Raw genomic sequence first — 27,826 nt, 5'->3', positions numbered from 1 at the left:
AATAGGATCTATGCAGATGTTAAGATGACGTCTTACGAATCCAATGACAGGTGTCCTTTTAAAGAGAGGGGGGCTTGGGGACAGGCACACAGAAAGGGAAGAAGACTGCAGGAACACGTTGATGGCAACCAGAGCGATGTGTCTATAAGCTGAAGGACCTTGAGGATTGTGGCCACCACCAGAAGCTGGGACAGATCCAAGCAGTGAAGGATTCCGCCCATAGCTTCAGAGGGAGCACAGCCGTGCAGATGTCTTGATTGTGGCGATCTATCAAGGCAGCCCAAGCAAACTCGTGCAAGGACTCCTACCCAAATCATGGAGGGGAAGTTAGACTCCATCAAATCTCTGGCACATCCTCAGGGGGAAATCCACGCACCTGCCCCTCCCAAGCCTTGGATGGACTACTCCCCATTCAGTTTCTGTGGATGAAGATAAATCTGTTGGCTCAGCAGCCTACCGGTATTTTAGACTAGTTCCTTTCAATGCATTATTATTTAATCCATATTATTTTTCAACTACTCAATTATTTCAATGACTCAATACAAATTCAATCATAATTTCAATGATTATTCTTTAATGGTCGATTTTTTTTTGTTTCCCCATCAACGGTGCACACAGGACCTAGATACACATTTATCCCCAAGAACAGAGAAGAAGTTGACAGATAGCATCACCACCAATGGGCATTTAATAATCTGGAACAGAAGATGAACGCATGGGCTCTCCAATTCCTTCCTTGAAATTTTGCAGGTGCCACGATCGGTTGACTTTGTCTGCCTGTGCTCAATCTTTTCCTCATGCCCCCACGGCAGATGTGTTCCCTTCTGTGTCGCACAGACAAAATGGGAACACCCCACAGCAAGGCTTTAGCCATACGTTGCCCTGATTCAATTCGGAAATCTGGTGCCGGACAGGAATGATGCTTTTCTTGTGTTCCTTCACAGCATTGGCCACCGTCTGGATCACCACATTGTAAGAGGGCTCCGTGTCTGGCGTCAGAGGTGTGGACTCAGAGGGGTCCCTTGTGAGGTCAAAGAGCAGAGGAGGGTCATGGTAGGTGACCAGTTTTCCCGAACATCGGCAATATTGGGTCTCATAGCAGCCTTGAGCTCCTGGCGGCTGGAACACAGGTGTCACGTAATGAACCTTCCACACTGCCTCACCTGGACAAGAAAAGGCACGTCAGCGACATCCAACCCATGTGCCAACCCATCTTGTGTTCTACCTTCTCAGGCATTTTCCCTGTTCTTCCTCCTTGCCCACAGGTTAAGGCTAAATGTCATTCCATCCTTAGAACAACACTAAGAAATCAGACTCCCCTGGTATAATTTTATATATCCTTGGAATCTGTCACACGTTTTGCATCTCAAAACGTATTATTTCTTATAGATGACCCCCTACCTTTCTAAAGACAGTGATTCTTAGAATGATTTCAAAGAAGGTGTTTTCAGTGGCCACCCTAGAATAAATGACTTGTCTCAACAAAGTGTTGAGAATGGAGTTGAGTGGCTATAATCTTGGCGTCCATAGCAAGCAGGGGCTCATGTACTCACTGTCCTTTGGATGCCAGCGTGCTGCATGGAGAAAGGCACCACAGTAGTGGAACAAGAACTCATGCTCTGAGCGCTCGACATCTCCCTGAAGCAAAGGCATGAGGTCCTGGCCATCGATCACCCTGCAAACACATGCAAAGGGCATCAGGCAAGGGGAAGCTGACCACTGGGCTGTTTGAAGGATGACATTCATGGGACGCCTGGATGGCTCCATCAGTTAAGCGTCTGACTCTTGATTTCGACTCCGGTCATGATCTCGCGGTTCATGAGTTCGAGCCCTACATCAGGTTCTGCAATAGCCTGTTTGGGATTCTCTCTCTCTCTCTCTCTCTCTCTCTCTCTAACTCTCTCCTGCCCTTTCTCTCTTTCTCTAGCTCTCTGCCCCTGCCCTGCTGTCTCTCTCTCTCTCAAAAATAAACATTCAAGGAAGCAAACAAACAAACAAAATACAACCAAATCACAATTTCATGAGCAATTGCCTTTCTACTTTTACAGGAAATCTTATAGAACCTCTAAAAAAATCTTATACTTTTTCTCTTATATTAGAAAAAAGGATCTTCTACCTCATGTTAGAAAACAGTAATAATAAAACCTACCTTGTCATAAGAAATACAATAATAAGTGTCAGATAATCCTAAAAATGATCATGAAAGAATGAACACTCTCTTTATTCTCAGATACAATGATTGCCTGTGTTGATAATCCCTTAAGAGTTCTGTGCACTAATTCAGTTTAGCAAGGTCACAAGTATAGAATTTTATCTCTATATCTTAGCAATGAACACCTAGGAAATCCATTTTTTTCAACGTTTTTTTTTTTTTTTTTTTTTTAATTTTTGGGACAGTGAGAGACAGAGCATGAACGGGGGAGGGGCAGAGAGAGAGGGAGACACAGAATCGGAAACAGGCTCCAGGCTCCGAGCCATCAGCCCAGAGCCCGACGCGGGGCTCGAACCCACGGACCGCGAGATCGTGACCTGGCTGAAGTCGGACGCTTAACCGACTGCGCCACCCAGGCGCCCCGGAAATCCATTTTTTTTAAACTAGCATTCACTACAGCATCACAAAACACGGTTTCCAATGTTAAAATTTTGTGTCCCAAAGCCACAAAATATCTGATAAGAGAACTGAATGTCCAAGAGATGTACAATGTCCATAGACTGGAAGACGCAAAATTGTTAAGATGTCAATTTTCAACAAGCTGATCTATAGATTTAATGCAAACTCAACCAAAATCCCTAAAGGGTCTTTTGCACAAAGTGAGCAACATGTTCTAAAATTTACATGGGAGAACGAACAAATAATTGTTAAAAAGAAGGAACTAGTTTGAGGATTCATACTAAATCATTCCAAAATTTAGTACAAAGAAAGACTAATCAAGCCAGTGTAGTAAGGTCATAAGGGTGGGCATATGAATCAGTGAAACAGGAGACAATCCAAGAAACAGACCAATACATATGTCGGTCAATTGATTCTCAACAAATGTCCAAGGTTATCTAGTCAAGGAAGAACTGTCTTTCCATAAATGTCACTAGAACGATTAAATATCTAAATGCAAGAAAAATAAATCTCAATCCATACCTCACACTATATAAAAAATCATCTCAATATGGACCATAAGCCTAAATGTAAAACCTGAAACTGAAAAAAAAAAAAAAAACACAAGAAGAAATCATAGCAGGAAGTCTTTGTGACCTTTGAATAGAAAAATGCGATTTAGATATATTACAAAAATTACAATCTATAAAAGAACAAAAGAGGTGCCTGCATGGCCAGTTGGTTAAGCACACAACTCTTGGTTTCGGCTCAGGTCACGATCTCACAATTGGGGGGATCAAGCCCAGCATCGGGCTCCGTGCTGAGCATGGAGCCTGCTTGGGATTCTCTCTCTCTTCTCTGCCCTTCCCCTGCTTGAGTGCATGAAATATCTCTCAAAAAGAAAAAAAAAAAACAAACATTTACAAAAAATTTTTTAAAATTTTTTAAATTTTTAAAAAAGTAAATTGACCCTTATCAAAATTGAAAACTGCAAGCTAAGAGAACGAACAGAAGCCACAGAATGGAAGATAGGACTGGCAAAATGCAGCTCTGATGAAAAACTTGTGTTCAGAATATATAAAGAACTCTCACAATTCAACAAGAAGAAAATAAAATGCCCAGTTTAACAAAACAAAAATGGACAAATGGTTGGAACAGACACTTGGCAAAGAATGGACACGGATGGACCAATAAGCACATGGAGATGTGTCCAACAGCATTAGTCCTTAGGGAAACACAAATTAACAGCATGATCAGATTCAACTGCATCGTTATTATATAAGATGGAAAAGAATGGCCATAGCAAGTGTGGCCAAGAATGTGGAGCCACTGGAAATCATACATATCGCTGGTGGGAATGCCAAATGGGGCTGCCATTTTGAAAGTCCATCTGAGAGTTTCTCATAAACATTTATTGATACTATGACCCAGATTTCCTGCTCTTGGTCATTTACTCCAAAGAAATAAAAATTCATGTCTACCCAAAGACCTCTGTGCAAACATCCAATGCAACTTTCATCATAAAAGCCAAGTTTCTTTCTTCAAAGCACACATGCCTTTCAGAATCTCATGGAGCCTCTCAGCTCAGTTTTCCACTGAAGAGTAAAAAAAGTACTGGGAATAAAGATAAGATGTTTTTAGAACTAATTCTGCAAAAAATAAAAAGCAAATCAATTCTAGGAAGGAAATCCTAATCAGGGATCAGAGGACAATATTTCTTGGGGTTGTAATTCTGCAGAACACTTTGAGTCCAATATATAGATTATACCAATGTCCCAAAGTCAGTGCACCCCACTGATGTCTTAGAAAATTATTTTTATGACTGTGATCAGCTCAATTAAGTAAAAAGGTACAGGGGCACCTGGGTGGCTCAGTCAGTTACGTGCCCGACTCTTGATCTCAGCTCAGGAACTCAGGTCTTGATCTCATGGTTTTTGAGTTCAAACCCCGTGTTGGACTCCTCACTGGTCATGAAGCCTACTTTTAAAAAAAACACTACTTCTTCACTAATATTACTATGGTTTTAAAAAAATGGATCATTTAGGGGAGCCTGGATGGCTCAGTTGGTTAAGCACCCAACTTTGGCTCAGGTCATGATCTCATGGTTCGTGAGTTCAAGCCCCACATCAGGCTCTGTGCTGACAGCTCAGAGCCCCTGAAGCCTGCTTTGAATTCTGTGTCTCCCTCTCTCTCTCTCTCTATAAAAATAATGGATCATTTAGCTCAAATCAATAAATATATTTCTTAGGAGACCAGAATTGTATTCTGTTACTATTTTATATAAATTCTCAATAAGTCCTATTATTCCCTAAAATGAAGGTTAAAAAAAAAATAAGTTGGTCTTTCTTTGCTGCTGTTTCTAATTTGCTTTGGGATTTATTTTACTTTCCTTCAGAACTAGGTGAATATGGAAACATTACAATCAGTCTTTGGGCTTATGACAAAGACGTGTCAGTGGGTTGGAGCCGCTAGAATAAACTATCCAAAAGGCGCCTGCAAGGTTGCCTTGGTCCGTTGTCTCCAGGGAGTGTTAGGATTCAGTAGGAAGGGTCTCCTCCTGGTGGGATTGAAAATCACGATAGGCATTCGAGTCTCCATGCAACGTCTTACCTTCACATCAGCCTCCGGATCTTGCGCAGCAGAATCCAGGGGACTGTTGTGTCTCTTGCATGGGGGAGTGTTTTACCACGTGCTCATCCCCAAACCTCCCCAGTGAAAACCGCACAGTGTCTGAGACCGGTGCCTCGTGCACCCATGATGTTCAAGAGGCACAGCCATGCACGAACCCAAATCTTTTAGGTACGTGTTGAGACAGAGTATGCTGCCTGTGTCCCGAACGCTCTGAGAACCACAATGGCGTGAACAGACGGTATGACATCACCTGTCCTGAGGGACCGTGCTTCCTGACACGGCCGCCAGCGTGGGGAAAACGTCCATCATACTCGTGGGTTCCTCGATCACTTTCCCAGCTGGTAACCTTCCCGGCCAGCGGACCAGTCCCGGGACGCGGATGCCACCTTCCCAGCCGGCCATGCCTTTCCCACCTACAGGGTGAGGCGACAGACGTCCAGGTAAAACAGTCGTGGGGGCAAAAGTGTTTAAAAATGTATTTGATGGGAGGCAGGGGAGGGTGGGTGATGGGTATTGAGGAGGGCACCTTTTGGGATGGGCACTGGGTGTCGTATGGAAACCAATTTGACAATAAATTTCATATATTGAAAAAAAATAAAAATAAAAAAATAAAAATAAATAAAAATGTATTTGAAATGTATTTCTACTATTTAAAATATACTTAAATGTATTCAGATGTATTTAAAATGTGCTCAAATGAATTTAAAAATTAATAGTACGGACGATGTGCTCGGAGCCAGCACTGTGCAGAACTCTGAACGGGTCACGGGTACGTGTCCATGCAATTCCTTTTCCTTGGGCTGCTGATAGGTGTTCAATTGAATAACTGATTGTATTCAATATGGCGTATTAGCACTGGCTATTGCCTTCGCCTGTACGGCTGTTACCCCACATATACACCTGCCTCGGCCCCAGCCTCCTTCACACCTTTGCTCCAGAGGTACTCTCTCTGTCATTTCTGCAGGCACACTTCTGATCAAATGACAGCCCCATCCTAGAATTTTTTCAGGCTTTTTTTTTTTGTTTGCAGATTTACTAACATATCCTAGAATTTACTCATTCTTTTCTTTTTCCTGGTATGCCACCCTTCACGACAACGTAAATTTCCTGAAGGCAGGGATTCACTGCTTTTGGTCACTGCTGAATCCAGAATGCATGAACACACGTTGAATGGAATAGTATGGATTTATGCAAATTTATTACCCAACCCAGGGCATTCTAGAGAATGTGCGTAGGAGTCAGCAATGACCCCGCGACAACAGGCATAAACCAGGATTCTCTTGAGCAAACCAGGAAGAATGGCCATCCTACGGTGTTCATGGATTCTTATTATTTCATTGAATTACTCAATCACAGCATGTTCAGAAATGGAGATTTTTAAAAAATATCCTGATAGGCAAAAATAGAATTTCAAGAATTTGAAATTGAAATTGAAATCCCAATTTCCTCATGGGATTTATTTGATTTCCTAAGCGTGCACTTCACTTGTGCACTGATGCCCCACAGCCAGACTGAGACAGGGATGACCCTATTCACACAAAAACATTATTTCCTACTGAATCTGTATTATTATCGTTCATACAATTATAGATTCAGTTGTTCTGCATTCAATAGGAAAGCATGAATATCATTAATATTTTCCTCTAGAAAACACTTTGAACTGCCTTTAAATACCCATGCTAACACGTTTCCAGACAATTTTCCAGACAATTTTCTCTTCACAGCAGGGTAAGTATTATACAGACCAGGACAACATGGCCTAATGGAACGTGTTTTCATGCACTAAATGTTGCATCAGGACAAGGAGTCGTTACCTGTGCATTTAATGACACAACCAGAGACATGCTTGCTTCTGTGTGTGCTAAGCCATATCCTTACAAGACAGCACCGAATCTTCCTTAATAACCCAGGAGCCTCTGCTTTTTGTCCTCCATACCCTGGCTACCAGATTTTTCCATATCGAGTCTTGTTTCGACAGCCTTATAAATGTAATCAATGAGTAGATAGATATTCAGTTCATTGGCAGAGATGTGCAAAGGCACATGGTTATGGTAATACTTTATAACCTCACAGGGTTTCGAGGCAGGCAGATTTCTAGATGTCCCTTCAGCAGAGTACCAACCCTGGGGGCTAATTTCCCCAGAAATCGTGGCAAACTTAAGGTCAATTTCCTTGGTTAGCACGTTATTTTACCCAGAGCCAAACAAAATGAACTTGTTCACTTTTTCATGCATCAGTCGGTTCAGTTCACAGATTTCCATTATCATGAGCACGAGAGAGCTTACTTACAACCAGACCCGGCTCACCATCCCCCTCCTCACCTTTGTATATTCCGTTCCATCCCCCGACCTGGGCGTGGCCCACCCGTGCCTCCAAATGTCCGCCGTGGTCTGATGTAAAGTAGACGAGTGTGTGGTTCCTCACACCGAAATCATCAATGGCATCAAGAAGCTTGCCTGAAATAGTAAAAAAGAAAGAAAGAAGGAAAGAAGGAAGGAAGAAGGGAGGGAAGGAAGGAAGGAAGGAAGGAAGGAAGGAAGGAAAAGAAGAGAGAGAAAGAAAGAAAGAAAGAAAGAAGAAAAGAAAAGAAAAGAAAAGAAAAGAAAAGAAAAGAAAAGAAAGAAAAGAGAAGAGAAGGGACACGTGTAATGAATGTCATGATGAGCCTTGGGCTATAATGTTAGTCTGTTGCTTCTGCGGGAGTCATTGCAAAAATGTTTCTCATTCACAATGCACCCTGCTTACGGTGGGTGATAGTGTGAGCTCCAGAACAGTGTGTGGTTGTGAACTTCTTCTCAATTCCTCCTCCACATCTCGTGTTGGACGGACGATTATGTTACATTACTAATAAAAATCGATTTATTTTTTATTATCATTACTATTACCCATCGCTATATTATTGCTTAATCGTATTTATTTTTTAAAGACTTTGTGATGCAGATGCCAACATTTATATTGGTGACCCCTAAGTCATGTTTTGCTTTTGCTGATTTTTCTTTTGGGGGCGTCATTATTTCTATTCTTGATTTCCATGGACTCCTTTATTCAGGAATGAAACATGACATTGATGCTAATTGTTCCTCTGTTTGCAAGGAGCCTGAGGCATGCTACTTTTGGGTACGTTTTTGGCATTTTGTGAGGCTTAGTGCTCTTTGCCTGTGTCGTGACTTCCCTGTGTTTTACTAGCTCTGTGCTCATGTGCTATATGTGATCCGTGTGTGTGTGTGCCTGTGTGTGTGTGCACACATGTGCACGTGTCTGGGCCTTCACACGGCACACACCTCCTCTGTGGGTCTCTGTGTCCCCACCTCTTATCTTCTTGCAAGGTCACCTGTCCCTGCTTGCAAGCACCCACTCTTATGACGTCACCATACCTTGATTCCATCTGCAAAGCCTCTATTTCTAAACACTGTCGCATGTAACAGATTCCAGCACTTACAACGTGGACCTTTTTTTGGGTGGGGGGGAGCTCAATGCAACCCCAACACCAGTTTTGCCCGACGTATCCCATCCCTGCCACTGTGCATTAGTGACCTCCCTGCTACATTCTCCTCCTCGTTGGACCGTCTTCTCGGCTACCTGTTTCGGCATCCCTGATCTGAAAGTCAAATCTTCTGCATGTCATTTAGTGTTTTAAGGTTTATTTTCGATAGTGCTTTCTTTGCAACCATAAAAGTGAGATTTGACACTTTCCTTCAACTGGAGTCCTGTCAGATGTCCCTCAGGCACTTGGTAAGGAGGGCTCACCATGTAAGAGTAATTAAGACTTTCATTAGACTCGACTTGAGCCTCGATATTAATTTTGGAATCACTAATATTTTATAAGAGTCACTGTGCCCACCCAGAACCTGGTATATTTCCATTCATGAAAGTCTTCTTGTATGAGTCAGGTGTCTGCAATGTGGTCACCTACTTTCTGAACATATTTCTATATATTGATAATGGGTATTGGAGCTACTATGAATCGTAGCCTATCACCCACTGTATCTTGAAATGGGTTATTTTTAACAGAAAGAGAAAGAATTACGTATTTATGTATGTACATGTATATTAGAGTATATACATATATATATATAAGCATAATAAACTAAATATACTAAATATACTATTTATATACTATTTATAAACTAAATATACTATTACACTAATTCTATACTAGGAGTATACTATATAATGATCTCAATATCTTTTTTTAATCTTTATTTGTGAGACAGAGAGAGACAGAGTGTGAGCAGGGGAGGGGCAGAGCACAGAATCCGAAGCAGGTTCCAGGCTCTGAGCTGTCAGCACAGAGCCCAACGAAGGACTCGAACTCATGAAACGTAAGACCACGACCTGAGCCGAAGTCGGACGTTAACCGACTGAGCCACCCAGGCGCCCCTCAATATCTTATATATTATCTTAATGTCTATATTATTATATATTATTGCTATAGTACTTATTAATTTAGCATGCTATTAATAATATAATATACTGATGATCCATGTATTTCTTCTATTATATAGTACAGGATATACAATTACTAATGATCTATGTACATTTTATGTTATATATTATATATGTGAAGTATATATTTAAGTTGATGTTGGAAATCATGTATTTTCATGGTTACTCCCTAATTCATAATTTTTTTTGTTATATTTTTGAGAAAGCGAGCACAAGTAGGGCAGGGGCAGAGAGAGGGAGACAGATGATCCCAAATGGGCTCTGTGCAGACAGCAGAGAACTCACGAACCATGAGATCATGACCAGAGCCGAAACCAAGAGTCGGACTCATAACTGACTGAACCACCCAGACGCCATTTACACTTTAAATGAGCATGTTGTGACTTGTCCTGAGATGTGTGTGTGCGTATGACTTTCTCAGACAATTGTGTCCTCTCCTGGGCTCCTGCCGCCCTGCCCAGGGGACCTGCCCAACACACCCAACCCATAACCCACTCCCAGCCATCACCACTGCTCTGCACGTAGGGCCAGCCAAGCCTCTCCTCCTGCTCACCTGTCCCATCTGTCCGCCTCACCTTGGACTCTCCCCGTCCCCTCCCATTCTCCATGAACCTGCTCTGAGTTACTGAATTCTCTGGGACTCATTTTGGATGCCTTACTAACTAGGTACCAACCAGAGGATTTCCCCTCGGTCGAGTAGGGAATGTTATTTGCATTGAAAGCCTCTAGGCAGGTTTGAGGAAGCAGGAAGCCAGATGGGGTGGGGGTGGGGAGTTTCTGGAGCTTTCCAAACACCTGTGAAGTGGCAGGTGCTGTAGGGCAGGAAGTTATATGGAGGGAGACGAGGAAACATGGTTAGGTTCTTCTAATGCATCCTGTAAGCCCTCAGACTCCTACAGGCGGTAACCAAGAAAACATTGTAACACGGAGATCAGAGATTTTGGGGATTTTGGGTTTTGATATAGTTTCCAGGATGGGTATGTTGAAGAAAAACAAACTTTTTTTTTTTAACTATTTCTGAAATGACATATGGAAACGTGATTATTTATCCTGAAGGCTCACGTCTGCCTGGACAGACAGCATATACACGGCCCGTGAGTACCCACGCTTAGATATTTCGAACACTTTCTATTGATTTACAATATTAAAGCAAATCGGATTTGTTTTTGTTCTTTTTTTTTGTTTCTACTGACCCCATCCTCAGTTGGAGTTAGTTTCAGACACACACACACACACACACACACGTGCATACCTATGCCTGCATAAACACAGACCTGTGTGCCTGTATTTCATTCAATACTATTTCTATTTCTAATAATGTTTCAATCATTTCTGTATTTTGAAGACTGTGAATTGACAAGCTTGATTTCCAAGGCGTCTCTCTCTGTTCCCCGAAATCCATTTCGTGCTGCCCACCAGGGAGGCCAGCTTCGCGTGCGTTTCTGTGTTTCCCCGGAGGAAACCCTGAACCCGATGTGCCAACTAATACACGTGTGACAGAAACACTGGGACTCACACTGACAGGGAAGCACTGAGAGTGCTTTTGTGGGAAGTTTGTCGAAGGCTGGCACCTGTGGCATCGTTGAGGCGGCGGGGGGCCGCATGAGGCTGTCCTCGACTATCAAAGCCCGGGCTTCCCGTGTCCCTACGTCCTGTGCCACTTACCCACCATGAAGTCCATCTCCTGAACGTTGTCCCCATACAAGCCGTGCTTGCTGGTGCCGATGAACTCGGTGGTCGTGGGAAGCGGCACGTGGACGTGCAGAAAGGAGAACACAAGAAGGAACGGTCCCTCACGGTGCCTGAGGACACATCAGTCACATGGCTCGTGAGTTTGCAAAGTCCGGGAAAGGGAACCACAGTTAGCGAGACCGTCCCTCCTCTGCCTACCCTAAGAGAGGCGACGCATGCACCAGGCGGCATTGTGGCTGCTCTGGACTCCAGCATCCCCCAGCGTCCGGACCGCCGCCGGGGACACATGCAGGACGGCTGCAGTCTCAGTGACCCCGCCTGACACAGCCCCACGCTTTCCCAGGGCTGACGAAATCTGCAGGCCAGAGTCACATCCAACAGACCCAAGGGATGCCAACTCTTTCACAACCCACGAGCAAGCACGGACAGAGACATCTTGGCAAGCCGTCCCCACACCTTTGGCCCTTCCTGTGAGGACACGGAAGACAAGGCTGACCTACTTCGAGCCCTGACGATCCTCCGGGAAGGCAGGTCCTCAGCTAAACAGTGCACGACTCAAATGCGAGTCTTTGGGAAATTTCTCCTCTGATGACATGTCATGAGGGGAAGTAATGAAATCATCATCATCATCGTAATGAAGTTGCACCAGGGTGAGCTGGGCAGAATGGCTGGTGTCCCTCCAAAATTGAAGCCCATCTGGAAGCTTGGAATGTCATGGCATTTGCCAATGGAGTCTTTGGGGATGTAATTAGTGGAGGTGAGGTCATCCCGGGGTAAGGTGGGGCCAGAATGCAAGAACAGGTGTCCTTCAAAGAAACGGATGGTTCGCAGATATGGAAACGCACACAGGGGAAGGAGGCTTTGGGAAATCAGAGGCAGAGGTCGGGGTCATGTACGGACACGCCAAGGAACACCCAGCACCGACAGCAGCCACCAGAAGCTAGAGGACGCCAGGAACGATGCTCCCCTCACAACATTCTCAGGGAGCACAGCCCAGCTGACACCTTCCTTTGGGACTTTTCCAGTGTCCACAGCTCACAGAGAGTACGTTTCTGCTGTTTCAAGCCCCTCCGTTTCTGGTACTTTGTCCTTGGAGCCCAAGGAAGCTGCTATATGTGCTAGTGAAGAATGAGATTATACAGATGCCACCTTGCATGGCCAAAGGGAATCTGTAGATACAATCAGGTTCAGGATCCTGAGACAGTGGGTGGATAATCCTGGATTATCTGGGTGTGGACCCAATGCAATTACAAGGTTCCTTACGAGAGGGAAGCAATAAGGACACAATCAGACAAACATGATGTGGGTAGGAGGTAATGGAAGCTGAGATGCAGGGAGAGAGCTACAAGCCAAGGAAAGTCTGCAGTCTCTCCAACGTGGAACAAAGAACACTCTTCCTTAAAACCTCCCGGAATGAGCCTGTCCACCCAAAGCCTTGATTCCAGTGCCATAAGATGAGTTTGGGGTTCCTGACCTCCAGAACCATCAAATAACAAATCTGTGATGCTCTGAGCCACCCCCACTTGCGGAAATGTGTTCCAGCAGCCAGAGGAAACTCACACACTGAGAATCCAGATAAAAGGGATCTCTAGCAATCTCGAATCTATGCCACCTGTTCACGGCCACATCGCTAGTCAACAGAATGGCTTCCGAATCTTCGGGTCCCCATTCCCCTTCAACATGGTGCCATGATAGATCGTATAGACCTTCTGAAACTCAGCACAGGTTTTGGTGACGGGAGTCCATTTCCACACCCCAGCATTTGCTCCTGATGTACTAATGTAAATGGTAAGCGACAGCACGAGTGGAACAGAATCACTCGTCTTGAGCTTTCAGTGTGACGGACCCACCTTGCAACCTGCCAGTGTGTCCCTGTGCAAAACACCTATGCCTCTGCACATGTGGAAGTTACCAGGGAATAAGGCGTTTGCCCTGATGAAACCAGCCATTGCATTGCATCTACAAGGCAAAGACGGTTTGATCTCTCTCTCTGTCTGAGAGTACACATTTGTTTTGTGTCCTCGTGGCCTATGGGGTAAGGACAAAGCTAGCCACACATGGCCCAAGATACTTTATATCACCAATCAACTCTACAGGGCAGTCAAACACACTAGCTTACAGATCCCTACCCTGTGATGACCTCATCTTCACAAATCACATCTCCAAAGACCCGATTCCAAAGTAACATCAGATTCTGGGCTTCCAGATGGATGTGAAGTTTCTAGGGAATTCCATTTCACACTACCCTAATCCAACTCACCATGGCACAACTTCCTTTTTAATTCATTTTTTTCCCTTTCTTTGCGTTTCCATATCTCATCGCAGCCGAAGTTTCTCAGAGTGGCATTTGCGTTCTGTGTGTCCCTGCTTAGCCGAGGACCTATCTTCCTTCTGCTTCAGCTTTATTTGGGAATGCCTGGCCCCTTGTTCGTCTTGTTCTTGCTTACCTTTCAGGATTTAGTTAACATGTCTTCTCAAGTATGGTTCCCTGACATCTTGGAAGGTTCCTACAGTTTGGACTGATAGCACCCTGAACTAATGCCCATTACCCTATTTCTTATCATGGGCTTGTACATCTAATGTCATCACTAAATGTGTACTTGTCCTCGAAGCCCAGACCCCAGGATGGTGATCAGTAAAGACAAAAGGTGAGCAAAAAAATGTGTTCACAGCCTTTTTCTGAAAAAAGATCCATCAGCTAGATGTTTCTAAATGTGGCTCCCTTGAAAACTTTCCAGTGATTATGTTTAGGATGCATAGGACTCTCTAACGATCACCACTGCCCTAAGCGGAATAAAATCCCTTATGTATCACATGCTCAGCGATAAGCCCTCTGATTTTAACTTCTCAAAAAGTTTTTTCCCTAACAGGAAAAAAAATGCAATGGCCAACTTACTCTACTATCTGTTTCCTGGCAAATACATTTCCCATTGTACATTAATATACAAACAATATGCATTGCAAATTAATAAGCCAGTTTTGTAAGTCTCAGTCTAGTGTGAGTCTACCTGCTTGGTCTGACCAAATCTGAATTTCGAGGCCAACAGAGATATTGTGATTTTAATAAGAGGAACTCAAATGAGATACCACCTCCTCAGGCACTTCCTGAAGAGTCCATGTGAACTCCAAAACACGCACTATTGTATTGTCTAGCCCTAACTAGCAATATTCCATTTCTTAAGTCAACATTGTTCAAATCATCACCTTTTATTTTTAAAAAACACTCATTCTCTTATGGTTTTTAAAAGACTCCTGTCTTATCCAAATGGCCAACAGGCACATGAAAAGATGCTCAGCGTCAATCCTCATCAGGGAAATACAAATCAAAACCACACTGAGATATCACCTCATGCCAGTCACAGGGGCTAAAATGAGCAAATCAGGAGACTATAGATGCTGGCGAGGATGTGGAGAAACGGGAACCCTCTTGCAACGTTGGTGGGAATGCAAACTGGTGCAGCCACTCTGGAAAACTGTGCAGGTTCCTCAAAAAATTAACAATAGATCTACCCTATGACCCAGCAATAGCACTGCTAGGAATTCACCCAAGGGATACAGGAGAGCTGATGCATAGGGGTACTTGTACCTCAATGTTTATAGCGGTACTCTCAACAATAGCCAAATTATGGAAAGAGCCTAAGTGTCCATCAACTGATGAATGGATAAAGAAATTGTGGTTTATATACACAATGGAGTACTACGTGGCAATGAGAAAAAATGAAATATGGCCTTTTGTAGCAACGTGGATGGAACTGGAGAGTGTTGTGCTAACTGAAATAAGTCAGTCAGAGAAAGACAGATACCATATGTTTTCACTCTTATGTGGATCCTAAGAAAATTAACAGAAGACCATGGGGGAGGGGAAGGAGAAAAAAAAAAGTTAGAGAGGGAAGGGGCCAAACCATAAGAGACTGAGAACAAACTGAGAGTTGATGGGGGGGTGGGGGAGAGGGAAAGTGGGTGATGGGCATTGAGGAGTGCACCTGTTGGGATAGGCACTGGGTGTTGTAAGGAAACCAATTTGACAATAAATTTCATGTTAAAATATATATATATATATATGTTTTAAAAAGACTCCTGTCTTTAAAATACTCATTGTTAAATCCATTAAAATACATGGATTTTGAAAGAAAATGACTTTTACCTTTCCATAAATGAAGTCGCCTCCCTCACCATGATGGAGCCAGCACGCTCTGCCTTCATCGGCTGTTCAGTGATCTCGTGCTCACGCATGAGGAGGCAATCCCAGTACAGAGGGGATTTGTAACTGGAGAACCAAAAGTAGCCCAGCAGAAAAATAAAAAGAATCATGGAGAATATGAAAGACCAGGGAAGACAGATCAAGCGACTCAGCTTCCCCAAGGCAGCCGTGAGTGCAGCAACGGCGACCAGCTGAATGCAGAGCCAGACTTTGCCCCCGATGGCTAATTCTGTGTCACGCGAGGGATCCGGCCAGCAAGGTTCAAACAGAGTGAATGGCATGCCATAGAAGTAATCAAACCCATAATTATATGGGTGATGGCAGTGGTCATGTCGGGAATCACAGTTTAAGCCTTCATGCCATTTGCCTGAAATGACAAACAGACAAATAATGCATAATATGCACACACACCACCAACACTGTGTGACTTCTTTACTGCACAAAAATCTGTGTCAAGACCTGGTTGTGAGTGACCAAATAGGATGAAAATTAAAGGGAGGAAAACACACTTGTGAGTTTGCAGCAAGGATGTGAACTGGGCAGTTTCTCATTCACAGGAAGAAAAAAAGTCATAGCCACAAAGATGAAGACATGAGAGAGTCAGTGTAGACTATAGATGATGGATAGACAGGTGAGTAGCTAAGTAGATAAATAGATATTAGATGATGAGATACATATGATATAAGATGGATAGATGGATACATGAGTGGCAGATGAATGGATAGATGTATGAGTGGATGGATAGATGGACAGACGATGGATAGATAGATAGATAGATAGATAGATATGATGGATGGACGGATGGATGGATACATATATAGATAGATGATAGATATGATGGATAGATAGATAGATGATAGATATGATGGATGGATGGATAGATGGATGGATGGTTGGATGAATGGATGGATGGATGGATGGATGGATGGACAATGGATAGATTAGATAGATAGATAGATAGATAGATATGATGGATAGATAGATATTATAGATGGATAGATATGAAGGATGGATGGATGGATGGATGGATGGATATGATGGATGGATAGATGGATGCATGGTTGCACGATGGATAGATTAGATAGATAGATAGATGATAGATAAGATAGATGTAAATTATAGCCATAAAAATAAATGATAGAGATAAGATAAATGATACATGACGAATAGATGGTGGGTGGGTAGAGATAGTACATAGATATATAATGATAAATACAAATAAAATCATGGCAAACAGATGGGTAATGTAAATATGCATACATAGGTGGACAGATAGATATATGATAGATGAGTGGATGTGTGGGTGGATGGATGGACGGACACATAGGTAACAGATAGATATAGAGAATAGATGGATAGATAGATAGATAGATAGATGACAGATAGATAGTTAGTAGATGTAGATAAATGATGGAGAATGGACCAGGCATGCATGAGTAGATGGTTGGATAGATGGCTGGCTGGAAATCCCAGAGTCTCCCACTAAACTTCACTGAACTTTATTTGATAAAACTTGCCACACGTTTTGAATGGTAACAGAAAGATCCATGTTTGTCCTGTTAACATGAGGACTGTAACAGAATCTGATCATGTGTATCCACTAAACCATTAATGGTTCCCCCCATGGAGTTAGGGCCACATGAAGGATGCAGATTCACATCTCAGAGCACCTGAGGGACTAAGCACATGAGAACCAGGACTACTGGCCCAGGCTTTCCTGTCCTGCACCTCCATGAAGACTGTCTCCTCTGATCAATGTCAAATTGGTTACAAAAGTCAATTTAAAATAGCATGTTAGGGGCGCCTGGGTGGCTCAGTCAGTTAAGCATCTGACTTCGGATCAGGTCATGATCTCACAGTTTGTGAGTTCGAGCCCCACATCGGGCTCTGTGCTGACACCTCAGAGCCTGGAGCCTGCTTCCGATTCTGTGTCTCCTCCTCTCTCTGCCCCTCCCCTGTTCATGCTCTGTCTCTCTCTGTGTCTCAATAATAAATAAGAAGAAGAGAAAAGAAAAGAAAATAGCATGTTATTCTGGAGATACCCAGGTGGTTCAGTCAGTTAAGCGTCCAACTCTTGGCTTAAGTCATGATCTTACTGTCACTGACAGCACAGAGCCTACTTGGGATTCTCTCTCTCCCTCTTTCTCTGCCCCCCTCCCCTGCTCTCTCTCTCTCTCTCTCTCTCTCTCTCTCTCTCTCTCTCAAAATAAATAAGTAAACTTTAAACTAGGATGTTATTCTCAAGCCAATTGAAACCCAGGCTCTCAAATAAAGACAGTAGGTGTAGCTGCACTTGATTGGGGTGACAGATACAGGGTGTTGACATTTCTCAAAAGTCAGTTTTTAAATATTTTTTTTCTATTTGGGTGATGGTTATAGGGCATAGACTTTTTTACGGAGTCATTAGTTTATGGAGTCATTAGTTGATGCATAAAGCTATTTGTGCGTTCTTGAGAGAGCTTGTCACACTTCACAAGTGTTGTGTGGTGAATGGGTTGATGTATTCCAGAGTCTGCAGAGAATAATGTAGAAATCACAGTATCATACAGAGTTCTATGCAAAGACAAAGAACACAGGATTATACAGAAGCACGTGGGGTGGCCACCTGGCAAGAACTGGGGGTCTGGTGGGAAGCGGTCTTCCGTCATGCCTGAATTCTGTCTGAAAAGAGTGAACGGGCGTCGTTTAGGAAGAAATGTGTGTGTGTTGGTCAGGGGGCATTAGGGCAGATGGTCCCAGGTGAACAAAGCATGATGAAGAATTCTGGAGGACACAGGGAACACGTTTCCTTGGGAAAGACCGTATGATAGATTAAGCAGGGTTAATTTTGGAAAGTAAAGAGAAAGCTCACAGGTAGCCCACAGAGTGGTGGATATAGAGTCGATATCACACGGAGGGACTTCTCTGCCACAGCCAAGATGCATGCTTCTTTGGAAACAAAGGGTTTCCAAGAAAACCACATCGAGCATAGAACGACGCAGATTATTCCTTTGTGTAAACGAGGCATGCCCGTGGTCGCTTCTTACCTATCAATGCCGTACTATACCCTTGCCTCTTCAGTAAGGCTGCAAATGTTGTCTCATTGCGAGGGAGTCCAGCAGGAGCTCCGAGCGTGGAGATCACACGGCTCACTCTGTTAGAAACCATTCCTAGACGGGATGGGAAAAGAAAAGCAAAAAGCAGAAGGCACGCGCAGTGAGTAGGTTCCCGTGAGATGGAGAGGAGAGGGAGTCACGGGGAGTTCAGGAGTTGGAAGACGCAGACATGACGAGAGAGGAACAACAAAACCATCACGTGGGCGAGGAAAATCACATCCTGCAGACAGAACTCACACCGGGCCCCATGACGCACCCCTTACCCACTTGCACACACACGCACGACACTACCAGATACCACAAGCACACCACTCAGATGACTCTCTACACGTAGCCTCTTGCAAATTTACAACAGGACAGGGTGTCATTTCAGTAGACACACGTGACTGAACCACTAACACAGGCCTACTCTTGGCAGGGGAATCATCGTGTCGGTAAAAGAGCCAAAAAATGAAATCACGAAAACCTGAAATCCTACAATGTGTGTGTGTGTGTGTGTGTGTGTGTGTTTCTGATAATAAGTTTTAGTATTTGTAGAAAAGATGGATAAGCCAAATGTCTGTGAAAAACCTGACACTGGGGCATCCGGGACAAGTGGACATCTAGGTTTTGAACTTCTCCGAATTTACATAAAGTGAGCAGCACAGAAGAAAAAAGAGAGTCAAATCACATAGAAGTGTACTACAAGAAGAAAAAAAGAATAAAGAGTTAACGTTCACTGGACCTGATGCACCCTAGCACCCGCTAAGCCAGATATCATCAACCTCAAAAGATCTGAAAATGAGTCAAACATGTGTCTGGGCAAGTACACAACAGAACTTTTCGTAAGAGCCCAAAGCCAGAAACAATCCAATGGTTAGTCAATCAAGGGACAGATAAGCAAAGCCTGTTGCATCCACACAATGGTTGAAATGGGTGATGAACGTTTGAGACATTGTGCTAGGACATCCTCATGACAGCCCGGATTAGCGTAGGCGTGTTCTGTACGTTACGTCCTTCTGAGACAGCTTCTCGTTCTTGCCCTGGGATGGAAAGTCCTGCCTACGCCTGATTGCAGGCCACCGAGGAGAAACATTCAACTCTAGGTGAATAGACATAACTCAGCCACGCAGGGTGGGCTTGGGTTGACTAGGAGAGCAGTGCTTTCCACACAGACGTCCGCAGCTGTGTGTGCATGGACGTGTGTCTGCCCTTTTTGGGGCAAACTTTTCGAAATGACCTAGTCACCTACTCACTTCCTCATGGCTTAACATGTTCACAGAGAGTAGCAGAGGTGCGTCCATCTACACACCTGATCGGATGGGGTATCTTCCCGTGAGGAAGGCGGCCCGGCTTGGGGTGCACATTGACGCTGCGGAGATGTGGTGTTTCAGTTGTACGCCTTCCCTTGCTAAGCGGTCGATGTTAGGAGTCCTGGAAAGAGAGACAGAGGGGAATTGCAGAGGGGACAAGAGGGGACAGAGAGAGAGAGAGAGACAGAAACCAACAGCTCTGTTTGCTGTGATTCCCTGAGCTCAGAATCAGAGAAAAAGTAACTGCACACATCGCCTAATTGCCTGGTTTCTGCCCGCATCGTGGAGAAAATACAGCTGAGGTTTTAGGCAGTGGCTGTGTATTGCACAGTCGATATAATTTGGTTCTGCAATGTGGTATCTACTACATATATTCAATGAGTACATTTAATGGCACTGCCTTTTAAGATATATGTAAAATTAGGGCGCCCGGGTGGCTCAGTCAGTTGAGCATCTGACTTCAGCTCAGGTCATGATCTCACAGGTTCATGGGTTCAAGCCCTGCATCGGAGCCTCTGCTGACAGCTCAGAGCCTGGAGCTGGCTTTGGATTCTGTGTCTCTTTCTGCCCCTCCCCCACTCACTCTCTCTCTCTCTCTCTCTCTCTCTCTCTGTCTCTCTCTCTGAAAAATAAATAAACATTAAAATTTCTTTAAAATAAAATATATGTAAAAATACTTCTGTGTTTATGGGCTGATGAATTAAGGCTAATGACTTACACACTTTAGTTATGCCTAGCAAGTAATAGACCCAACGACAAGTTCAATGCACAGGCTCTATAGACAGACGTCTTTGCTCCAGACAAAGTTTGCAACCTCTGCCTCATGATTCCCTAGAAAGGTGTGTGGAGGTTGGAGAAAATCAGACAGACTGTACAGAAGAGAGACAGCCCCCTGGCTGGAACCCAGTAAAATGTAATGAGACCTGACTTTCTTCATAAGAGAGAAGATGGGACAATATGGAATTGTTGATTTCCACGTATAGACTTCACACGTCTAGCCCTGATGCACTCCTAAGCCTTGGCATAGGCATTACTCATGTACATGGCCTGCCATGGTTCGTTTTGTTGCCTACCACAAAGCTCTGAGTCTATTTCATGTACATTTTTTTCCTTCAGAATGCCCATTCTTACAATACAAGCACCTCCCCGTAAAAGGTCTGTTGGCTTCCAGAATTAGGAAGGGTGCAATGTCCAGTCCCGCCGAGAAAAAGTATGCGTAAAAATCGTCGCTCATCATAAAAGTGCATATCGCAGAGGGCTCAGGACATGGTAGGTAACTACTCTAAATGCCTTGCATCTGTGAGCCCACACCTGTACACTGCTCACCTGCACGCTTGACCGATAAGAAAGATGAGAAAGACACACAGAAGTCAAGTAACTTGTGCCAGATTTCAGAACCAGTAAGTGCAGAATCAAGATTCAAGTCCAGACGGTCCTGATCTTAATATTATGGCCTTCTTTTAAAGGCAAATTCCATCCCATGAGTTTGGTTTTCCACATGATGTAGTCATAAAACGTTATCAACCTCCCAAGCCTAGACAACAAGTGAAATAGCACAGCTCAACTCGAAGCCATACCTCATCGTGTCATTGCCAAAGCAGCCCAAGTCACCGATCCCAAGATCGTCCACTATCATCAGGACAATATTCGGCTTGTCCTCATGCACCTCCTGGGCCCCACATGGGCTTAGGAGGAAACACGTCCAAGACAGAGCGATGGCGAGGATCCTGAGAAGGGACAATGGATTTTACAAGGATGGCTTCAAGAGCTACTTCCCATTACCGTGTCCCCATGAATGCAGCAGGGCTCACGGGAGACCAGGCAATCTCCCGAGGAACAGGCGAGCCTCGAGTGTGTCTCTTCCCAAGCATTGACTGCCACTGTCGAATGGGGCCCACAACGTGCAAAGAGAGGCTCCCCTGGGTTTCCTGCTCACACACACAAAATGCTCCTTCAGGACATGAAGTCTGAAACCATTTACTTGAAGACAAAGCATTTCTCACATCAGGGGCAGTAAAACTCCTGAGGTCACATCCCTGGAAGAAGGACCCCGCCAACTTCCCTTTGCACTGGAATTCAAACGCGGGTGGGCACAGAGTTTTGCTGAAGGGACATTTGGTTGGAGGGAAGGAAAACAGCAAGACAAACAAAGAGAAACCAACCCCAGAGCAAAGGAGAAGGGAGAACATGGTTGAAGACCTGAATGGTGGAAAAGGAGCACCCTGGAATCTGAAGACTAGTTTAGTCTGCTTCACGATTTTGCTCAGCCCCCAACAAAATCCCCATTTTCCCGGAGAAATATATAATACCCTTCCCACCGGGTCCCTACTCAATTAGCAGGTAATGAATATTGGGTACTTGAACTATTAATTGTATTATTTCCGTCTGGTTTTTATTCATGTCTGAAGACCCACCTCAAAGATTTCCTCTGGGAGGGAGGAAGCAAATGGTCACTAACCTTCCTCTGCTCCCAGAACCTTTGTATAAACATTTGGAAACAACACCAGCCACATTGAGTTGCTTTTCTCGCATCCTGTTTTGACGTCATTTCACCTATTTTGTCTTAGACTTACTGAATCCAGAACATCAGTGTAGACATCTATGGCCAACCCTACCCAGGAATGGCTGTCACCTACAAATAACAGAATCTATAAACCTGGGGAATTCACAGATGTCCCCAGAGTGTCCATTAGATTCAACACACTTGCACAACAGCAACTTCCCTCACCTGAGCTTCATGATACCGTGCCGAGTGGCTTCCTATTATTTTCTTTGGCCAGAGGAAAAATGTGCTGAAAAACATAAACATGTGTTATTGCCACACTCATTACATGAGTCCCCATGATGAAACCCTCATGAGATTACAAAGCCATTATTGCTACTTCCAACATTTCAGACGGGTTTTCCAAATCTATCAAGATATGACCTTTCCATCGTTAATGACCTACTGCTCATAGTTTATTTTTAAGGAGCTCATCCTTAGGTGCCAAGTCCTGGGTCCACCTGCTTCTTTCTGCCTCTTGAGACAATTGGCTTAGTCTCTAAAGCTTTACTAAAACACGTCTGGATGGCAGTATAGTCTTGGGGAGCAGCTGAACACAAGGGCTTATGCTCAGGACGTCTAGGTGGGATGAATTTGGGTCCCCTGAAGAGAGGTAATTACTTCAATGAAGCTACTAATTTGGTTTTGTGTCAGCGCAAATTCATACGACTCTACGGTAACCTATGGATAGCTAATCCTTGCATATAAAGAGGGTGGGAACTATGATAAGCACATGATTACAACAGCGAAATATATTGCATTGAAAGAAAACAGATACCCATCTCCCACATGCAAGCTGTCACTCCAATTTGTACTTAAAATAATATGGAGAACATAATAAGAACACCTCCTTTATCAATCTGTCTTGCCCCTAACGAGATGCCACCAGAGACCACAGAGAACGAGCCGTTGGCTAAGAAATGGAAAGGAAGCAGGGAGAACGGAGAGAAGGTGACTCAAACAAACACTGGTTTGGAATCAACCTTTCAATGCCTAAGCTGGTCCATTGGGTTCTAGAAAAGAGTCAGCCAAAGGGGTGTCCAGAATCCCACCTCTGCCCATGATGACAGAAACTAAGCGAGAAGTGAGAAGTGTCCCACACGTGCAGCCTCACAAAGCTTCCTTGACTCACCGGTCCACAGTGTGGTCTCCCTGATGTCCGGGACAAAACAAGAAGGAGGTCTTGAAGAACACTTGGTTCTCCTCAGCAGCCGCCTGGAGTCTTTAGCTGAACGTCTTACCTCTTACCTCTTACCACCTGTCTCTCTGATGGGGAGGCCGGTCCACGCTCTGCCCACCCAGATGGTTCAGATTTGTGAGACACAAATGAGGCAACCTGATTTGCCTCCCTGATTTGCATCTCCTGATACAAGCCCAGGGAAGGGAGGGGGGGAATTACAGTCAGCGAAACACTTGCAACCTTCCTTGCAGTAGCTGAGTGTTCTTATCTGTGACTAGCACCAAAATGATTCATCAAGACGAAAAAGGCCAGCCCTCCTCCGGAAGAGTCATTGTTTGATCCTGTCCGTTGGATTCTGATGACTTCAGGAACTCTGGCATTGCCTCGGGGCGATCTGTGAACCCAACTAACGGGGAGAAAATACGTCTCCCTGACCCCCAGGCTTATTTCTGAATTCTGTTTGGCAAGGTAAAGTTTGGGGAGTAATCTGGGGGCTCGTGGACCTACTATTTGTCAACATCGCCATTACGCACTAAGTGAAGCAGAGTGAAACAGCCAGTCTTCCGCATGATGGACAGATCTGGGTGTATAAGAACCAAGGCATTGTCATCCTACCCCTGAAGAAAATATCATGAACACCCAGTTAAACAAACCAGAGCAGTTTGCCTGGGGATTAGCTACACAGATTGTCATCATGGAGCCCTGTTTCACCAGAACATAGTGTGTGTGTGTGTGTGTGTGTGTGTGTGTGTGTATGTGTGTATGTGTTTGAGATGGGATATTTTATTCAAGGTGCTACTGCGTGACTCCATCAACTGTAGATACCAGATCCTGGACCGTCAGACCCAACATACAGATTATCCCCAGGGCGCCTTTGTTCCCTGGGGAACTCTGCATTGGAATTGTCTAAAAAGACCAAAAATCATGTGTTAAGAAATTCTGAACCCATTCTCCAGGATGCGTACCACAGAGGGCATACCAATATACCATGTGGCACTTGGCTACTATCCTTGAAACACATGAATCTTTTCTTAATGTTTATTCAATTTTGAAAGATAAAGAGAGACAGAACGTGAGCAGTGGAGAGGCAGCTCCAGGCTCTGAGCTGTCAGCACAAAGCCTGATGTGGGGCTCGAACTCCTGGACCGCAAGATCATGACCTGAGCGCAACTGAGATACTTAAGTGACTGAGCCTCCCGAGTCCCTCTTGAGACATACATGAATCTTAAGATATAAGCCCTCACAGGACACTTGAACATGATGTTGAGTAGAGGCAACCATTCATGATCCTGTTGGGCGTAGTGTCCCTGCCCACGTCCCTTGATAATTTGGGGTGTCCCCCTAAAAAGGGGTCAGCATCATCATGCTTCAAGACGATCAGGTGGTGAAGTTTCCGCAAACCATCCCAAGTGACGCATAACCAGATCTAGACAAGAAACATGCGTCAGCCAGATAACCGATGATTAATTAGTGAGGCAAGCAAAGTCCATGAGAACACAAGAGTTCCGCTCCTCTCTGATGTGGACCATAGTCTGGGCCAAACCAAGCAAACAAGCACAAACCCTCCTCTGCCTTTCTGACATAACAACGTTGCCTATCAATATCCAGTGTCAGGGAAGCCTTAACACGCACATCATGTTTGCAATAAACAACACACTCAGAATAACCCTGTATGGAAAGTAGCGAGACTCCCCCCACAGATGTTGGAGACCTAGTGGTTGCACCTTTGAGCAAAACTACATTTGTGCAATGAAATTTTAGCAGATGCCAGCGAAGCATTTGATATCTATGGTACACATGGGCATTATAAAGCTGAGTGGCATGCCTTGTTGCTCAACAGAGACTCTTGAATTCCAGAACAGGAGGGAAATGTAGAAGTGACAAGGTGGGATAAAAGATCACACAGGAACAGCTGAATGCATCCTCGGTTGAAATGAGGACACAGATGAGAACATGGAAGGAATTCTACCCGGGATGCTGAGGAGTTGGAGGGATCTTGGAAAGGTAAGTCTTGGACTGAAGGTGCCTTTCAGGCAGGTGAGAGGGTGCGGGGTTGCTCGGAGAAATCCACACAGGACAGGAGAAAATCATAAATTAGAAATCGTAAAAACGCTGGGAACTTAGCCATCGCCACCCAGCACTTGGATCCTGGCACGCCCCAAAGGACACCTGCTCCGTGATTTACGCCCCAGATAAAGAAGCAGCTTGCTGTGTTTGGAACAAACACGTTTGAAAAGCGGCCAACATCAATCATAAAGGAAATGTGACAATGCAGATACATCGGCTGGCTCCCTCAAAGCCACTGTAGGAAACCATTTGCGTCTCTAGTGGTCCTGGAGAAGTGTGTTCGATTCCTCCCCAATGGCACAAGGGACCCCGCGGACAGGCTGAAGCACTGTGGGCCACGGCAGCCATATTTGTGAGGCTGAGTCCTGGCTTCGGGACCCGACAGCCAGCCAGGGCAAAGAAGTCTCCTCCCGGGAAACACTGCCCAATGTGATGCTGCCACAATCTGCACCCAGGCTCGCAGACCAGTATAGACTTGGAGAACAACATGCCCGAGTTAGCACGGCGCACAGAGGTGTGCGTCCCGCAGCCACTACCTTGACGTCAGCCCCGTCCACGCAGGCTCTCGGGGGGAGACACTAAAAGGATTGCTCTATAACACACGGGGCGAAATCCCAAGCTCATAGGATTGCAGATTTAGCAAGTAGATGCCCAGCTCACTGTGAATGTCAACGAAACGAGCCATGTTCATTTTCGTGCAACGTGTCCCAGACACTGCGTGGGTAAGCTCACACGGGGAAAAGGACGTGTTGCTTATCCGGAATCCGAATCTAACTGGGGCATCTGGTGTCATGCCAAGCAACCCCATAGACAGTGAGCTACAGCTCTGAAAGCAGATCAGTTTGAAGGCTTCGCAGAGAGAGCAGATCAGTTTGAAGGCTTCGCAGATCACCAGTATGAAACTGGTTAATGTAATACCTGACCTCAGCGGTCAAAGTCATTCTCAGACCACTTGACACAACTCATAAACATCCACCACTAAAAAAAAAAAAAAACAAATCCCTTGGGGCACCTGGATGGCTCAGTCGGTTAAGCATCCGACTCTTGGTCTCAGCGCAGATCTTGACCTCAGAGTCATGACTTCAAGGTCCGTGACCAGCGTGGAGCCTTCTTGAAAAAATGTCTCAGCAAACTGAGATGACAGGATTTCTTTTTCTTTTTTTGAAAAGGGACCATGTGTGTGCATATAAGGATGTATCTGTGTGTCCGTGTACCTGGGTGTGTGAGTGCATATGTGTGTGCATATGTGTTTGTGCATGGATGTGTTTTCGTGTGTCCCTTGGTGGTGCACATGAGCGCTGTGTCTCTGTGTGCCTGTGATACCACACTCTGGTGTTGGGAGTTCTGCCCAATGAACATAAGAACCACAAGAAGGAAAGGATGAGGTCTTGCTGTTGTTTATACAAGAAACAACACGTGGATGGCACAGTCAACGGTTTGGATGGCGAATTCCCTCACAGCTCCCGTCCCCTCCAATGGGACACGTGTACGTCCCGCGGGGAGGAGGCTGTGAGGCAGGACAGTGGGAGGGTCCACACGCTCAGGAGGCATCCAAACCCCTCTGGGGAACAGCCCAACAGGGTCCTCACTTTCCAAGAATCCAACCCCTCTCCACACCTCTAACAAGGCAGACCCGATCCGGTCCAACACACCCCAAAGACACATCAACCATTCCCCTTGCCCGCACCCAGTAATCCCACCAAAAAAGAGACGCCCAAAGCTTAGATACAAGGAAAGTAACTTGACCCTGGAAAAGATTCCAAAACACAGATGTCCTTCTAAAAATTCGGAATACGCCAGGACACAGAATTTCTGCATAAAGCAGAGAAGCTGTGCTCAAGCCACTAATGGATGTCATCAGTAGACCTTTGGGACTGGAGAAAGGGGGGGGCGGGTACTGTGCAGAAGCAGTAACGACACCTCGCGATGAGAAATCGTTCCTGCATTCAACCCGGCAATGGTTGTCATAACATGATGAAAACCTACAGGACGTGGGATGAAATTCATGAGAGGCCAGTGGGAACAGCAAAGTGTGTGGGCAGACAAAGGTTGCAAGACGGACAAGCTCTGTGATGAAAGCAACTCCAGAA

General features: G+C 44.8%; 1 protein-coding gene across 1 annotated transcript; it reads right to left on the bottom strand.

The window, feature by feature from the left end:
- Positions 1-795: 795 nt before the first annotated feature.
- ARSF (arylsulfatase F) lies at positions 796-22,686 on the bottom strand. The gene is made up of 10 exons (XM_007091022.2): positions 22,676-22,686; positions 21,525-21,674; positions 19,947-20,068; positions 18,587-18,709; positions 15,504-15,927; positions 11,333-11,469; positions 7,543-7,677; positions 5,472-5,634; positions 1,554-1,675; positions 796-1,163 (listed from the first exon to the last, which is right to left on the bottom strand). The coding sequence occupies exons 1-10, from the start codon at positions 22,684-22,686 to the stop codon at positions 796-798; spliced, it is 1,755 nt and encodes a 584-aa protein (XP_007091084.2).
- Between the last annotated feature and the right edge of the window lie 5,140 nt (positions 22,687-27,826).

Source organism: Panthera tigris, chromosome X, assembly GCF_018350195.1.
Source record: "Panthera tigris isolate Pti1 chromosome X, P.tigris_Pti1_mat1.1, whole genome shotgun sequence".
Classification (NCBI taxonomy): domain Eukaryota; kingdom Metazoa; phylum Chordata; class Mammalia; order Carnivora; family Felidae; genus Panthera; species Panthera tigris.
Note: the sequence above shows the minus strand (reverse complement) of the source record. Positions and strands in the feature narration are given on the sequence as shown.